This window comes from Octopus sinensis, linkage group LG1 (assembly GCF_006345805.1).
Source record: "Octopus sinensis linkage group LG1, ASM634580v1, whole genome shotgun sequence".
NCBI classification, from domain to species: Eukaryota; Metazoa; Mollusca; class Cephalopoda; order Octopoda; family Octopodidae; genus Octopus; species Octopus sinensis.
Genome location: NC_042997.1, coordinates 78,714,176 through 78,732,350, shown reverse-complemented (window position 1 = coordinate 78,732,350; position 18,175 = coordinate 78,714,176). Strand labels below are relative to the sequence as shown.

The 18,175-nt window shown below is 34.5% G+C and overlaps 1 protein-coding gene across 3 annotated transcripts in view; it reads right to left on the bottom strand.

The window, feature by feature from the left end:
• Positions 1–18,175, bottom strand: part of LOC115216222 (sodium-dependent neutral amino acid transporter B(0)AT3-like) — a 94,718-nt gene that overhangs the window by 72,947 nt on the left and 3,596 nt on the right. For all 3 annotated transcript variants that reach the window (XM_036502122.1, XM_029785423.2, XM_036502127.1), the window contains exon 2: positions 12,993–13,169. In XM_036502122.1, coding sequence (XP_036358015.1) covers positions 12,993–13,125 — 133 coding nt within the window. In that variant the 5' untranslated portion in view covers positions 13,126–13,169. The remainder of the gene's footprint in view (positions 1–12,992; positions 13,170–18,175) is intronic.

Genomic DNA, 18,175 nt, shown 5'->3' with positions numbered 1-18,175 from the left:
CCTTTTATTAAATTTTAATGGGTATTTTACAATGAATAGAGCCACACATTTCGGAAGGCTTTTAAATATTTCAATTCTTAATTAAAATTGCTTTACATATGTTATATTATAAACATAACTCTTCTAAAAAGTTTACTTTATTTGATAAATAGATAACTAACTGTCGTGACGTAAAATATCTTTTTTTAATTGTCGTAACATAGAATTCTTATGCTTATTTTTTTTTATCCTTTTGTTATCCACTGACGTCACCAAGAGTTGAAAACAAAAACAGATTTTCTTAGATTATATTTCTGTTTAGCGTTGTTATTGTATGCGTTCGCGTATAGGAAATATTTCCTTAGTTCACTTTCAATTAAATTTTGGACCGCCTTAAAAACGTTGTGTTAACATGTATTTTTGGAAATATTAATTTCAATATTTTCTATATCTAGATATGTTGACAACAGAAACAATTTTCGGTTTTGTGAGGAGAATTCTACAATTAAAGATGTGACTTTCCTCTATCCGTATTTTGTTGTTAAATACTTTGACTTTCTTGAAATTTTTCTAAATGATATTTCGATCTACTTGTCATATATGAGGATTTATCTTGTCATACAAGATTAACCTTGGGTGTGTTCTACATGCATTTTTTAGTGTCTGATTGTTTGATATAGTTAACCAAATTCATCTAAAGCTGAGTGATTTATTGATATCTGCCTGAAGTTTTAATCCCTTCTTCTTCTTCTTCTTCTTCTTCTTCTTCTTCTTCTTCTTCTTCTTCTTCTTCTTCTTCTTCTTCTTCTTCTCTTCTTCTTCTTCTTCTTCTTCTTCTTCTTCTCTTCTCTTCTTCTTCTTCTTCTTTCTTCTTCTTCTTTCTTCTTCTTCTTCTCTTCCCCCTTTCTCTCTCGGTTTCTGTCTCTATCAGTTTGTCTGTCTGTTTCTCTCTCTCTCTCTCTCTCTCTCTCTCTCTCTATATATATATATATATTATATATATATATGTATGCATGTAGTTATATACATATATGTATGTATGTAGTTATGTAATTTAAACTGAATTGCTACTAGATTTATTGTCGTTTTAAAGGACAAGGTAATACTTAAAACAGAAAACAATGAAGCAACTGTAAAAATATTCAAACCTGACCCATTTTGAGTTTCTCAAATACAGCTGATTTATTTTGAATATGATAATAAAGTGCTCTGTCTGTCTGTATTTGACATCACCTGATGTAAATGACAGACAGACAGACAGAACCTGTGTGTTCATGCGTGTGCACATACTCACGCACAATTTTATATAGTTACATAAAAAAGAGTTCTCCTATGAGAATGTATATTCTTTTACAATTCATAGCCAGGTCACATATTCTGTGTAATTCCGTTCGTTTTGCATGAGCAAACATTACATATTCATAAACTAGGAATATAAAATCAAACGCACGAATTACATTGCCAAGTAGCTATATTAGATATCTTTCCTAAAAAATGGTTCTAGTATTCTTTCCTAGGTATTGTAAGTTCTATAAGAACAACAATTGTCAAAACCCCAATGTTATATATATATTGTGTCATCCCATAAATAATGCGGTTTTTTCAATTGCATGAACTAAAAGTGGAGGGGGACGGAATAAACTACCTGCATCAAATTGCTGCTATAAAGGCAGGTAGTAATTTTATTTTGTCCTTATTCTTAGTATAAGTCTTGAAGAGTGCAGTTCGATTTTAACTGTTATTTTTTCAAAGCTTTTTTCAAAGGAGCATGTTCGGCATATTTTGCTTTATGGGTTCAATGAAGGCAACAGCACAACAGAAAGTGCGACGAATATTGATGCAGTATATGGTGGTCGGATAATAAGTGTAAGCCAGTGTGAACGGTGGATCCAGAAATTCCGAGCCGGAAACCACAGCCTAGAAGACGAGCCTCGTCCTGAAAGATCTGTAGAGCTCGACTGGGACGTCCTGCAAGCCCTGGTGGAACAAAATCCCATCATGACTGTTGAGGAACTAGCAGGGAAACTTGGATTTGGTCATTCAACCATTCATCGACACCTGCGTGCTATCGGAAAGTCAGAAAATTGGGTCACTGGATTCCTCACAAACTTTCCGAGCCTAATCGCGCGCAGGGAGTGAATGTGTGCTCTTCTTTGCTGTTACGTCTCACCAATGAATCTTCTTTGGACCGAATAAGGACAGGTGACGAGAAATAGTTTCTCTATAAAAATGTCCCTTGCCGAAGACAGTGGGCAAGGAAAGGAGAAACATCGGCACCCAAGGTCTTCACCCACGTAAGGTGTTGCTATCTGTTTGGTGGGATATAAAATGTTTAGTCCACTTTGAATTTTTAAACCCAAGCCAAAAGATGACAAAGGAGATCTACTGCGAGCAGCTTGAGCGGCTTAAGTCAGCGCTAGACTATCTTTCGTTTCACAATGAAAGGTGTTCTTCCATCAGGATAATACTCAGCCACATACAGAGAGGATGACATTCCAAATGCTGGTGCAGTTTGAATGGGAAACGATGCCCCACCCACCATATTCGCTGGACATTGCTCCATCTGATTATCATTTATTTCGCAGTCTTCAAAATCATTTGGGCAGAAAAAATATGAATTCTGTATATGAGGTCAGAACAGTACTGGAAGAGTATTTTTTGTCGCGGTCAAGTGAATTTTGGAAGAGGAGTCTTGCAAATCTACCAGAGAGATGGAAGAGCATTGTAGAAAATTAAGGAGAGTATATTTTAGATTAAAAAAGAACTTTGTTTATCTTAATTTTGAAAAATAAAAGAAGTATTAAAAAACCGTATTATTTATGGGATGATCCAATACATATCTGATCATTTATAGAGATGTGTATCATGTTATTAACAGTGAAGCCACATCCATAAACAACGCTAATAGTGTATTATGCACTATCATTACTATTAAAAAATGTAGGTCCGCTGCTTCTGTTTCAAACATTTAATTTTGAAAAAAGTTTTTTGATGAAGTGTAGTTTCATTGCTTTTCGAAATTTTGGGTCATCTCTTGAACATTTGTAAAAGGGAAAGATTATGAACTTTCCTTCACCACATATTTCTAGATGTTTGCTCAGTGGAATCTTGCACAGTTCCTCTTGTCGGATCTGTTATCTGTGGATTTTGAAAGTTTTCAGAGGGAATTGTTTTTTTCGCCAATGTAATCTTCCTTGGAGTTGGGGCAAGCAATACAGTATATAAGATTCTGTGTCTTGAAGTTCATATCTGCATTTACTTTGAACGAAAATCCCCTCTTGAATTTTATGTCTGGAACCACTTTCTAAGTATTTAAAGTTGTTATTGCATGTTCCACATCTGCTATCGCCTCATTCTTTTACGAAGAATTATGATTCATTTTTTGATGTGAGGTGTTTTTTGAGACTTTTTGGTTGGCGTCAACTATTTCGTAAGGGGTTTTTAATCAATCAGATCTTTCATTTTGGGGCTTTGTAGAAGTATCGGTAGGTTTGATTTTATGGTGTGAAAGATGTTGGCTACCCCAGGATTGTGCGTATTAATATATGAAATCGCGTGTTCACATTAATTTTTTTCTTTGGTGTCCTTAGTTGTGCAATGTTTAGCTTTATTGCCTTTTTAATTCCCTCGTTTACTAATCCTAAGGGGTATTTCTGCTTTGTTAGGAAGTCTTTAAGCTCGTTGAGTCGGATTTGACGTATTTTAGGGTCAATCACTATAGTGCAGTTACGTCTTGCCATGCTGTATGGGATGTTCCTTTTGATGTGTGAAGGATGGCAAGGGTAGGATTTCAAATATTGGTGCGTGTCCGTTTATTTGTAAAATATGTCTGTTGTGATTGTGGTGTTGTGTATTTTTATGTGAAAAGCCAGGAATGGTAATTCATTGCAACTGGATTCTGTCATGATTTTGATGGATGGGGGAAGTGTGTTTAGTATATCATTAAATGGTTGTAGGTCCTCATCTTATTTGTCCTAAAAGTTGAAGCAGTCATCGAGGAAGCGTTTCCACTTGTTAATGATGTATTTCTTGTAATCCTGTTGAAAGGCTCTCTCTACTTTCTCATAAAGCTTTCCTTCCAAGTAACCCATGACTAGGTTAGCATATGAGGGTGCAAACTGCGTCCCCAGAGTCGTACCCTTTAACTGACGATATGTTTTATTATCGAATCTAAAAGTGTTTTCATCTAGCACCAAGGCTGTGGCTTTGGTGATGAAGTCAGTTTTGAAGCGTTCATTTATCTGTCCTCTATGTTTCTCTACCCAGTGTTTGACTGCTTCCAGGCACAAAGTGTGGGGTATATTTGTATAAAGATTGGTGACATCAAAACTTGTATGTATGGTACCTTCTGGGACAGTAGGTGGAATTTGCTAGAGGAAATCTATGCTGTCCTGTATATAGCTGGGTATTAATGGACATGTGCGTGCGTGTCCATTAATACCCAGCTATATACAGGACAGCATAGATTTCCTCTAGCACCTTCCACCTACTGTCCCAGAAGGTACCATACATACAAGTTTTGATGTCACCAATCTTTATACAAATATACCCCACACTTTGTGCCTGGAAGTAGTCAAACACTGGGTAGAGAAACATAGAGAAACATAGAGAAACATAGAGAAACATAGAGAAACATAGAGAAACATAGACAAACAATCGGTGGACGCACGCAGTTGTCGAGTGGTACCCGCGTGAGCGGAAGAGACCACCCGGAAGACCTCCACGACGGTGGAGTGACGATTTTAGGAGGACGATTGGGATCACATGGATGAGAAAGGCGCGATCCAGAGAGGAGTGGACAGCGTGCTGGGACCAGCGGTGTCAAATGGACGCCTGACGGACTGGTCGGTCAAAGTGATCAAAGTGATTAATGGACATAAAGGTTTTAGCAGTATGTCAAAAAAATGACACTTGGTGCTTGAGGTTCAGCAACTATTAGTCTCAGTTTGAGGTCAGTAGGTCTTAGCATTTTTATGTATTGGTTCCTCTGCTCATTTATGGCTCTCTGTATTTCGGGACTTTTGTGGATTTTGGCTAATTCGTAGAAATTTCTCTCTTTGATTACAGAGTTGCATAAATAATCTTTCTCTTTGTCTGTGAAGGAATCTTGGTATTCATTAATTAGTGTTTTGATTTTATTTATTATCGCTTTTTCCGGGTGTCTTAGTTCCAATATTTTATCTTTATAGTAGTAGGATTTCCAATATTTTATCTTTATAGTAGTATTTATCCATGATTATTATCGCCCCTCTCTCATCGGCTTTTTTTAGGATGATTGAATTGTCATTCTTCAGTGTTAGTAAGGCTTCTTTTTCTTCTCCACAAAGGTTTTGTTTGTATCTAGGGGTACTTAGGGGAAATTTCGAAATTGTGTCTATATATGCATCTAAATGCTTGTCAAACATTTCTGCCAACTTTATGTATGTATGTGAGTGTGTGTGCGTGTGCGTGTATGCATGTATGCGTGTGGGTACGTTTATATGTATGTATTTTGCATATTCATGTGTTTGTGTTTATGTTAATGTGTTTGCATGTGTTGTGTATATACACCTGTTATGTAGGCGTGTATATATATATATATATATATATATATATATATATATATATATATATATATAATCAAAATAAGCAACAAGGATATCCAGAGGTAATGCAATACGATCGTTTCATGCGACTCCATTTAATTGAACAATGCAAACATTACATCAATTTAAAATGTAGAGCAATTTTCAGCTGCATAAAAATATAGAATTTAGTTAAATTCGAAGGATTCATTTGTATAATTTTCCTTTTTATCCAAAATCACCAAGAAGATAAGTAGATAGACAAAAAACATGTTTTATCAACGACATCACAGTTGTAACTGAGATCTTTTCAAAAAAGACACTGCTTAACACTGATTAATTTCTGTTATTCAGCTTTACTAGTGGGTGGGGGTAGTTTTAATTTATAGACTGGTTTATCAAATCTAAGAGAAACTAGAGTATATCCTTTATGGATAGGGCAAAATACATAGACAATTTAAGTGGCAGAGTCATAAATCGAGATTTCTTTGAAGTAAAGCCATTTGGTTCAGTAAGAATATACTTCAGACAAGATTATAGCAGCTAAATTTGCAGGCTAATGCTTATGGGGAAGGCAGAGTGAAATCATATAGTATCAAACATTTACCTACTATAAACAATGTTATTTGTATATACACATACATTTTAGAGTTATTCTAAAGAGCACTAAAAAGAATATTTCTGAATACTTTCAGTATATCCAAAAATTTTACACAATAGGGGGACAGAAAATATAGAAATAATTCCATATTTATATATTTCTATACTAACTTTAACAACATATATTTATAATTATTTATTAAATGGTAATTATTGGTATTAATAAAGGAAAGTTAAGTTAAAGGAATATGTTAAAATTTATGTATTAAATCTTAATTTTAGTCTTATATTATAAACAGTGAATATACCAGTATAGTTTTATATAAGCTGAGTATGAAATTTATAGAGATATATTTTAAATAAAATAATATAGTAAATAAATAGATAAGAGATTGGCTTTAAAGTAAAATAAAGAATTAAAAAATAAAAATAAAATAAAAAAATATCATTCTTTGTAGAATATTATAGACAAAGGGTAAAAAAGATTTATATTCCAAAAAACTATTGTAAGGTATATTTAGCTTATTTGCATCAATAGGTAAGGTAATATGTTAGAAAAAAATTATAATTCTAAATTTAAGACTAAAAATTATATTTACCTGTCATGAGAATATCTATAAATGATTAATGTTTAATGTCGGGTAAAGAAATAATTAAGTTATTGGACAATATACGCCTACATAACAGCCTATTAACAAATCTACCTGTGTATGTATAAACGGTGGGTATTGGGGTATCACTACCTTCTATGTGTCTCTCTTATTCAGTATGGGGGCTGTTTTGTTTGGGATGACGTACTCCTGTATTTGTCTGAGTATTGGGTCCTTCGGGCGCTTGGATAAAATGTGGATGTCAAGTCGACCCAATGTGCCTTTATGTTAGTCTTTGGTATGTTGGTAGGGTATGGAGGACTGTTTTTTTGTTGTCATATTGTCTCAAATGCTTCTAGGCTTCTAGATATCTCACCAATGTATGTCATGTTCTTGTCTTTACAAGCAGCTTCTATGCACTTTATGCTCTAGACTACATTTGTAGTTCTACTGTTAATGCCAGGGTTAATTTTACATAACATGCAGTTCCTATTGGTGCATGTGGTATTCCCAAAGGAGTACGTACTACATAGCTGTGATCTTATGGAGGTTACTGGTTTTACAACGATCTTAATGTTGAGATTGATCTCCTTCAGAGCTTTCCTAAATCTTCGGGCTAGTTCTACATGGGTTGTGGCCTCTACAAACTTGACATTTGTCGGCAGCCTTGTACCATGTTTTCACCTTGTTTGCTTTGTCACAGACTCTCTGTATCCCATACTAGTCTTTGCTTCTGTATCTAGAGCAGGTACCACTGGTTTCATTACAAATAATACTATCTAATCCTATCTCTCTGCTCATATCTAGAAAGAAAATCATGCAAACCAAATACAAAAACGAAATACAAAAATGCAAAAACGAAAGTAAATGAGTAGAAATTGAATTGGTGAGTGTGTTAATTAATAAGGCATTAAAACGGAATGACTCTCCCCAGACACAACAGAATATGCTTCAATATGTAATTGACTCATCCCCGACCCCAAAATTGCTGTCTTTGTAGCAAAACTTGAAACCACCACCACCACCACTACTACTACTACTACTACTACTACTACTACTACTACTACTACTACTACTACTACTACTTGGTAGACTGAGGCAAATTTCTACTGCATCACCTGCTACATCTCCGTGTTGCTGGGGTGTGTGCAGCATTGTGTGTTCTTTTTGCTGTTGGAGTGTGCAAACCCTTCCCGGTAGTGTATTGAGTTATTTTTTCCTTGAGGTGTAGTGCTGCCTTTTGTTGTGTTACTGATTGTATTGTGTTGAGTGTGTAATGGGATTCTAGGCAAATTTCATTACGGTAAATTCCTCTACGGTAAATTTCACTATAGGTAATATGAATACATTTTAGATCACATTTTATTCACACATTAAGATTAAAATGATGGCAAGTACATAAAAATAAAGTTATGAAGAAAGTTTAATATATTTGAAGAAAATTCTTTTATGACAAATTGCGTGCAATATTTCTTAAAATTTGTAGAGCATTTTCAGATTGAAAATTCTCAACTAACTTCTTTGGTCTTTAGTAATGCATCAATCATTTGATAGGACTTTTTCTTTTTTGTCGAGTCCCCACGTCGAATGTGCGCAATTTTCGTCTGACTTAAGCCTTCATCTAACACGATGATATGAGGCTTCTTTTTTGCCAGGAAGTAGGGCAAATAGCTGGGCATACACGACCCTCCTATGATGATATGTAGCGTGAAAAGCTGACATCACGAACTAAGAGACACCTTAAAAGTCCCATCACAGGCCCAATTTTCAGAACTTTCTAGATCATCCAAGCCTTTTTACTTAAGAAAAAACTAAAATTCTGTCCGAGTCATCAATACCACTGTCAAAGACCAAAATCAAGGACCCATTTTCTAAGTACTTAACTGCATCAGGAATTTCAAACCCTGAACGGCAATCTGGAAGCGCTGGGATTCCTAAAGCATGCTGCCTCCAGTTACGAATGTTACGTGTAAGTTCAGGAATAGTTTGCAACAATGATTGTGCTTCCTCATCGAGATTTTATACAGTAGTAGCTATTACTTCCTGTGAAGATACTGTATCTGTTCTCATTACTTCACCTATCATTGAATTAAGTCTTTCGGGCATTAACGTGTGCACTGCTTGCTGAGTGATCATGGGAATCCGTTGAAAAAACTTCTGCTACACTGGAGTTGATAGTTGTATGTAATCTAGCCCGGTAACCTTTGTAAAACCGTTCACAACACCAATATACTTTCGTTTTGCTACTGTTTACTCCATTCTTTTCGTCTTTATGATTCTCTTCGTCGCAAAGCTTACGTTTGTTCTTTTCTGATGTTATAAATGTTGCCATGGTTGAGGGTTTCAAGGTTCAAAATTAAACTGAATAGAAAAAAATTAGTAGTATAGTGAAATTCAGTTAAAAAATGAGTAACGATGGTATAAACGACTAATTAGTTAAGAAGTGTTTAAGAAGGGCGTGTGTAATTAGTTTTCCATAGACCGTTATTTTCCGAGTGGAATTTACTGTAGTGGAATTTACCTTAGTGGAATATACCGCAGTGAATTTTACCTATCATGAAATTTACACCGGTCACGGTGTAATGGTTTAGTTTTCTAGCTTGTTGAGTGTGTAATGCTTTGGTTTATTATTATTATTGTTGTTGTTGTTGTTGTTATTATTATTACTATTATTATTAATATTATTATTATTATTCACCGCTGACAAAAAAGACGCGAGTCATCATCTGCTGTTCACGGAGGTGATGTCACCTCGCACATAGGCAATAATATACTTTTGTCTATTCCCCAATTTGGGCGTTGTTCGTATTTCTTTCATTAGTCAGATATAAACCAGTGGTCAGGGAAATCTTCAAAGAATCAACTAATGAAATAGAAATATATTCTTATCAGTATGTATCAGTTTGTATAAATTGGGTTATCCAATTAATGCGGTTTTTTTAATATTTTTATTTTTCAAAATTAAGATAAACAAATTTCTTTTTTAATCTAACATATACTCTCCTTAATTTTCTGCAATGCTCTTCCATCTATCTGGTAAACTTGCAAGGCCCCTCTTCCAAACTTCACTTGTCTGTGACAAAAAATACTCTTCCAGCACTGTTCTGACCTCGTCTTCCGAATTCATATTTTTTCCGTCCAAATGATAATCAGATGGGTCAATGTCCGGCGAATATGGTGATAAGGCATCGTTTTACATTCAAACTGCTCCAGCCTTTGGAATGTCATCCTCTCTGTATGTTGCCGGGCATTATGCTGATGGAAGAACACCTTTCGTTGTGAAACCAAAGATGATCGATTTTCTTCTAGCGTTCAAGCTGCTCGCTGTAGACCTCCTTTGTTATTGTTTGGTTTAGGTTTAAAAGTTCAAAGTGGACTAAACCTTTCATATTCTTCTTTAGCGTGGGGAGCTGGTGTTTCTCTTTTTATTACCCACTGTCTTCGATAATTGACATTTTTATACAGAAACAATTTCTCGTCACCAGTCGCTTTTCGGTCCAAAAAAGGTTCATTGGTGAGACGTGACAGCAAAGAAGGGCACACATTCATTCTCTGCGTGCGATTATACTCAGAAAGTTTGTGAGGAACCCATTGACCCAATTTTCTTACTTTTCTGATGGCATGCAGGCGTCGATGAATGGTTGAATGACCAAATCCAAACTTCTTCAACATTTACGATGGGGTTTGTTCCACCAGGGTTTGCAGGACGTTTTCATCAAGCTCAACAGTTCTTCCAGGACGAGGCTCGTCTTCTAGGCTGTGGTTTCAGGCTCGGAATTTCTGGAACCACCGTTCACACTGGCTTACGCTTATTGTCCGATCTCCATATTTTCTCTTGTCACAGAAAATATTTCTCCAGCATTCGCTATTTTACCTTCGTTCTAGTCTAACAACCCTCCATGTTTGTTTTCGTTCGGTTTTCTTGTATGTCTCCACTGTCCTGTTTTTGTTCCCAACTTTAACCCTCCATAAATCCCAAATTTTATTTTGGTACTTATGGGAGCAACTGTCTTCGAAGGCTCATATTGTCGTTCTATGCTCGAAATGATAGACAACCGATAATTGAAGAAGGGTCGTTCTTTATGTTACTTGTCCTGTTCTCCATATGTTTCTATCGTTGTTTGCGTATTGAACTAATTTGTTTTCGCATTTCATGTTGTTTACTGCACCCATATATGCATATGTGTATATATATATATATATATATTATATATATATATATATATATATATATAATATATATATATATATATATATATATATATATATATATATATATATATATATATATATATATATATATATGTTTATATATTCGTTTTATATATATGTTTATATATTCGTTTTATATATATGTTTATATATTCGTTTTACCATTATCGGTAAACTTATACAAAAATTCTAGGATCTTTACCTTTTGACCTACAGATTTAAAAAATGATATTTTGTAACCAAACAATTTCAAACTTCGGACACTGGTAGAATGTGTCATATATAACGTGTTTTACTCTTAGCATTTTTGAGAAAAACTTATATTTACGAAGATATTTCACCTTAAATTTCTCGTATTTCGGTTATTTTAGCCAATCAATGACGTGTATTCAGCTGAATAAAATTACTGCTGTTGTTTGTCAACAAGAACTTCCGGCGGTACATATTTCGTTTGTCACTGTTATTTATGACAACCCTAACCCTAAAACCCTAACTGTAAAACCTTAACCCTAACCCTAAAACCCCAACCCTAACCCTAAAACCTTAACCCTAAAACCCCAACCCTAACACCCTAACCCTAAAACCCTAACCCTAACGCCCTAACCCTAAAGCCCAAACCCTAACTCTAAAACCTTAACCCTAAAACCTTAAAACCAGTACAAACGCACGAACGATGTTATAACAGTGACAAACGAAAAATACACCACCGATAGTTGTTGAAAAACAACGGCAGTAATTTTATTCAGCTGAATACACGTCATTGATTGGTTGAAATTACCGAAATACGAGAACTTTAAGGTGAAATATCTTCGTAAATATAAGTTTTTCTCAAAAATGCTAAGAGTAAAACATGTTTTATATGACACATTCTACCAGTGTCCGAAGTTTGAAAGTGTTTAGTTACAAAAAATTATTTTGTAAATCTGTAGGACAAAAGGTAAAGATCCAAATTCTATAATTATGAGCATAATAATGGTTCTTTTAACATACCGAATTACTTGGTAAAATTATTAATTATTTATTGATTAATTAATTTTACCCTTTATTATTATTGATAATATATTTCTCTCCCTGATAGTAAACTGCAGTTTCTGCGGAAATTACTCGTTGTCACACGTGGGTGATTGAGGAGGAATACGAGATCTCATTCGTCTGCTTGAATTCGGAAGTACTGGTCTTTGGATATATGCTATTTGATGGCGCTTGGGTTCAGTTCCAATGTGTGGCACTCTGGGAAAATGTCTTTTACTATAGTCTCGGGCCGACGAAAGCGTTGTGAGTGTATTTGGTGGACGGAAACTGAAGAGAAGCTGTCGTATATATAAATATATCTATTTATATATATATATATTATATATATATATATATATATATATATATATATATATATATATTATATATATATATATATATATATCTATGTGTGTGTGTTTTGTGTCCATGCTTGACCCCCATCACCGGTTGACAACGATTGTTGGTTTGTTTATGTCTCCGCAACTTAGCGTTTCGGCAAAATAGACCGTTAGAAATAAGTAAAACAATGCACTTGGGTCGATTCATTGGACTAAAGTCTCTTCAAGGTGGTGCCCCAGCATGGCTGTAGTCTAATGAGTGAAACAAGTAAATGATTTTATATATATATATATATATATTACACACTTACATATATATAGGCAGAGTTCGAGAGAGGAGAGAAGCAAAGACAAGAAATGTTGGTAGTGTAAGGCTGAAATGATTTAACTAGAAGTTGATCCAAAACAGTAATTTGCAAAAAATGAAAAACTACAAAATTCCACAAAAATCTTAGGACAAACTAGCCGCACTTTACGGAAAATCACTGAACCAAATCATCAAATATTAAGAGATATTGGGTTGAATAATTTTATGTCAGTATTTGTGTAGTTATCTAATACTCAACGTATGCTATGTGGAAATGAATACCACTCTAAATACAGGTTGTTCTGAATACCAAAAGAAGGTTGAAATACCTGAATATGAGTAAAATATATTTAAACTAAAATCAGTAGGATTAAGTAATCCCACTTACCATAGTAGGGAGTTTTTCTTTTGGATTTCACTGATTTTTCTTTAAATGATGTCTCGGCTATTTCCGTGATGTCTTCATTTGCAATAGTTATATTCTCCGGCAGATTTATTTTATCAGAGTCTTCGGCAGCCATTTTCCAAAAGAGATTTACCTTACAAATTTGTAAAGGAATTTTTCCTGAAAAGGAAAAATGAAAAAAGTCATAACATAAATTGTTTCTGTAACAATTTTTTAAAATTCTGCAAGCTTATACTAGCTATCAGCAGGGAAACTAACCACTGATAGTATACTAGTTTGAAAATATATAACGTGTGTAATGGTAGTGATTTTAGATAATAATCATCCAATGTTTGGATCTCGTCACACACCAAACGCTACAACTAACGAATATATGTCACAACTAATCATGGATTACCACTACTAATGATTATGTTACATAATGAAAGTATACCGTAACTAATTTTCTTTCTTTATTCAACCCAGTTTTGTCAATGCTATTCTCAGTAGATTTCTAATAATTGATAGAAACCCTTCTACATTGAAACTTTATCATCGCAGATTTCTTGAGGTATTTCCAGACAACTAAATAATATCTGGATATGTCTTTACACCCAAATAAGTCATAGCTTAGCTGACAATAAGGACCATCTTTACTTATACATTAAATAAGTATTAATTTATGCGACCCTGAAAAACCAGTTGACAATTCTTATCTTTAAACAAACTAGGCGTAGGAGTGGCTGTGTGGTAAGTAGCTTGCTTACGAGCCACATGGTTCCGGGTTCAGTCCCACTGCGTGGCACCTTCGGCAAGTGTCTTCGACTATAGCCGCGGGCCGACCATAGCTTTGTAAGTGGATTTGGTAAATGGAAACTGAAAGAAGCCCGTCGTATATATGTATATATATATGTATGCATGTGTGTGTATATGTCTGTGTTTGTCCCCCAACATCGTTTGACAACCGATGCTGGTGTGTTTACATCCCCGTAACTTAGCGGTTCTGCAAAAGAGATCGATAGAAGAAGTACTAGGCTTACAAAGAATAAGTCCTGGGTCTATTTGCTCGACTAAAGGCAGTGCTCCAGCATGATCACAGTCAAATGACTGAAACAAGTAAAAGAGTAAAAGGGTAAACTAGATATGAGAGGTTGAATTTTGTTTTATTCCATTTCATGGGTTGGTGAGAAACAAATTATTTTCAAGTATTGCATCCATGTACCTTATTTCCCCGAAATCATGAAAAAGAGTTGAATTCAGATCAACACACAATGAATTTATCTGTCATGTGTGTAGTGTTCCTACAGTTTAACACGGTGAACTGTAATTATCTCATGATGTCTATAAGGTAGCCTATCAACTTGCCAAATTACAACTTCCATTTTGTAAGAGAATGAATATGAAAAGTTTTTTAATGTTCTTTCAGCTTATGGCTTCCAGTAAAAACAATTAATAGAATAATTAAGATATTATTAAAAATACTTGATAAGGTTACAATCATGTAATTTAAGAGTTTTATTAGAAGATTTTGGATTAAGTGGTCTCAGTAACAGATTTATATTTAGTAATTGCTTTATAAAATTGCTTTGCATGCAAAATATTGTTTAAATAATCATCTCTTCTACACAACCAGAAATTAAAAATTCTGATTATACTAATCCCCCCTCCCCAGAGAGCAGTCCATTAAAAACGAAAGAAAATTGTAGCTACTGTGGAAATAGAAATAATTTACGATTATTGCTCACTTTGACTAGTTAAATTATCATTTTGGTAGTATTAGTAGCAAGGTGGCACAGTATTGAAAAGCATGGCTGTGATGCTGGTGCTAACGATGGGATCTTTTATGAAATTGAAATAATATCGAGGGCTTTGGTTATGATTTAGTTCATTATTCTGTTTCAAATATTAGTTCTCATTAAAATATTGACACAATCACAACGGCAGATCCTCTGTCAACATCACCACTACCACAATCACAAAAACAATAACAAGAGTACTTCATATGGCGTCTGTCATTACCAGTAGTGTTATAAAGAGAACTAAATACGATGTCGTTACAAACCCCCCCCTTCCTTCTACGTAAACAGATACCATGGAAAATTACAGTTCTCCCATCTATACACCAGATATATTACAAATGGCGAGTGTACCTATATTTGCATTAATCAGCTCATATTTCATGAACAAAGTTCATACAGAATGGAAGGATTGTTGACACTGAACTGTGTCAGATCCTATTATCAAAGTTTTGTCTGATTCAAGCAACAATACCTCAATCAACTACAAACTTTTGTAACAAAGCTTTGGCACATTTACAATTGTTATTCATTTCCACTTTCTCTAATAGGATGACATTATAGCACACACCTGTCTGTTTTCAATATTATACTCAGTAAAAATACCAGTGGACATGTTTTTTGAAGCTAGAAATAAACATCTTTAGGTATGTATTAAAAAAACATCTTTAGTATGTATTAAAAAAAAGTGCTCCAATCTTAAAATTCATAATTATATATATAATCATAATTATATATATTAATAATTATGTAATATGCATAATTATGTATTCTGAAATGAGTATACCGAATATTCCACTTATGTATTAATAATTTACAAGCAGCTGTGTGAAATTATAGCAGAATTCGATGCAGTCCAACGAAGCTACTCAAAGAAAATAGTCTCAATACAGTAAATTAGCAATTGGGAAAGACTCAAGAAGTTAAAACTTTACTCCCTGAAACAAAGGAGGGAAAGATATGCTGTAATATGCATCTGGACGATCGTGGAAGGACTTGTCCCATACCTTGGCGTTGAAAGTTATACAAATGCCAGAACAGAACGCCATTTTATAGTGTCTAAAATCTTTCTCCTGCACCAAAATACGGAACCAAGTACTGTAAGAGCGTGAGATTCAAGGCCCACAACTCTTCAATCTCCCACCGAAAGAGCTGAGAGACCATAATGGTGTGGATGTAGATGTCAAAACTAAACTGAATCTCCTACTGTCAAGAATCCTAGAGGAGCCAACTTCACGGCAGAAAGCGGGAATGAAGGCAGCAGATCGTATTCCATAATTTACCTAATTCTAGTCACTAAAGCAAGATCAATGAATCTGTAGCCACACAAATTACCGGTGCTTTAGCATGGCCACAATCCTTGAGCTGAAATTAGAAAAAATGCTGACCGATTCGGTTGAATGCCTGCTTACCTGCCTTGGCATTGAACCTAACAGGTCAGGATTAAGACCAATTAATGCCTTAAGCACAGACCAACAATTTCCATTCTCTGACAAGACATTAAGACATCATAAATACTAAATGTTAACTAATAAATTAAAAATGTAGTTTTCATCCCGGTCATCCAATAGGGCAGATTCGAGTAAATTAAATATAAACCACTGGAGAGGAAAATAATAAGTGTGAGTGACGTTAAATAATTAATAATAAAAAATCTGACACTGAAGGACGTACAGAATAACAGGAAAACAGTCGCGTAATAGACGCAGACAAACTCCTTCGACAAAATTTTGGTGATACTTGGTGGATAACTGGTTTGAGCTTGTCCGCGTCTATTACGAGCGTTTTCCTGTTATTCTGTACGCCCCCACCTGTGCCAGATGTCTTGAAAATTATGTATTAAATATAACCTGCTTTGTTTCTAAAATTTTATTTATTTATCACTAAATAGCAATATAAGCATCATCAGCAATAATGTAATTTTTAAGCACTTTTTTGTTCATAAAATTCTATCAATTGCATATTAGTAGATTTGACATTGGAAAAAATGCCTACTGTGTCTAATAGTTAATCTAACCCATGTCAGAAAAAATCCCCATAACAGTCAAATTTTCCAGTCTATAAAACTGCAAAAAGAAGCCGACAAATTATTAGAAGCCATATGAGCATCGAATAATTGATAATTGAAATACTGAGTTCAGTTCTTCCTATTAGTCTCCACTGGTGATTCTGATAAATACATTGATGTTTCTTACAGCCGCCAATGAGACTTCACATGTAAAACTTGTTCTAGCATGTCGAAGAAAATAGTTGGCTCTATTGTTTCAATTAAAATAGAGCTATTTACGTCTCTAATGGCCACATGAAAATCATTCACTCATTTCGGACAAAGAAAAATATATTATGTGGATTAAATAGTTAATTGTGGATTAAGTAGTTAATTATGAAGTAATATCTGGGATCAGACCACATCATTCCTGCTAATAGAATCACATATCAATCATTCATCATTTTTTACTAAATGTAGAATAATGAGTTAGGCAAGTTCAGATCTTGCATCGAGTCATAATTCTATGTCTGTAGATAAAGTTATATCTTAGAAATAGCAGGTTACCTTTTGTTAAAAAAACAAAACAAAAAAAAAAAAACACACAAAAAAACCCAGAGCGAAATTTCATTCTTAACTTGATATATTTTCTCAATACTTATTGTGATTAGTAATTCTAACATTACTGGCCTAACAACAAATTCTGTGAGATCACACACACACATCTTTGTGCCTGTGTTTGCTTCCTCACCACAGCTTGACAACTGATGTTGATGTGTTTATGCGTTTCGGAAAAATAGATCGATATAAGTACCAGGTTTAGAAAGGAAATAAGTACTGGGGCCGATTCATTCAACTAAATGATTTTTCAAGGCGGTGCCCCAGCATGGCCGCAGTCTAATAAACGAAACAAGTAAAAGATAAAAAATAAAAGGTATGGAATGGAGTAAGTACTCATTTTCAACTCTACCTCTGAAAATGGAGAAGCCCAAATTTTTCGTTTTTTCCAAAATGTAAATTATTGGGCCACATTTGTCCTACGTCTCCAAGTTTCAGGAACTTGACCACATAATCATTAAACTTATGGAAGAATTCACGTTTTCCCGTAATGTTTTAAATTTTATTCACGGGGCCAAAAAAGGTACCCCACCACAGTCCAAAGACAGAACCCTTCTTTTTTCCAATAATCATTAAACTTATGGAGGAATTCAGGTTTCACGAATTTTTCAGTTTTATTCATGGAGCCAAAATATGTCCCCCCCCCCACATCCCAAGGTCCATGAATAGAAACCTATGTTTGTGAAAATCTAATCCTGAGTCTGAGGACATCACATACCAACTTTGAAAATAATTAGTCAACTGCTTTTCAAGTACATAAGAGACAAACAGACAAAAAATAAACC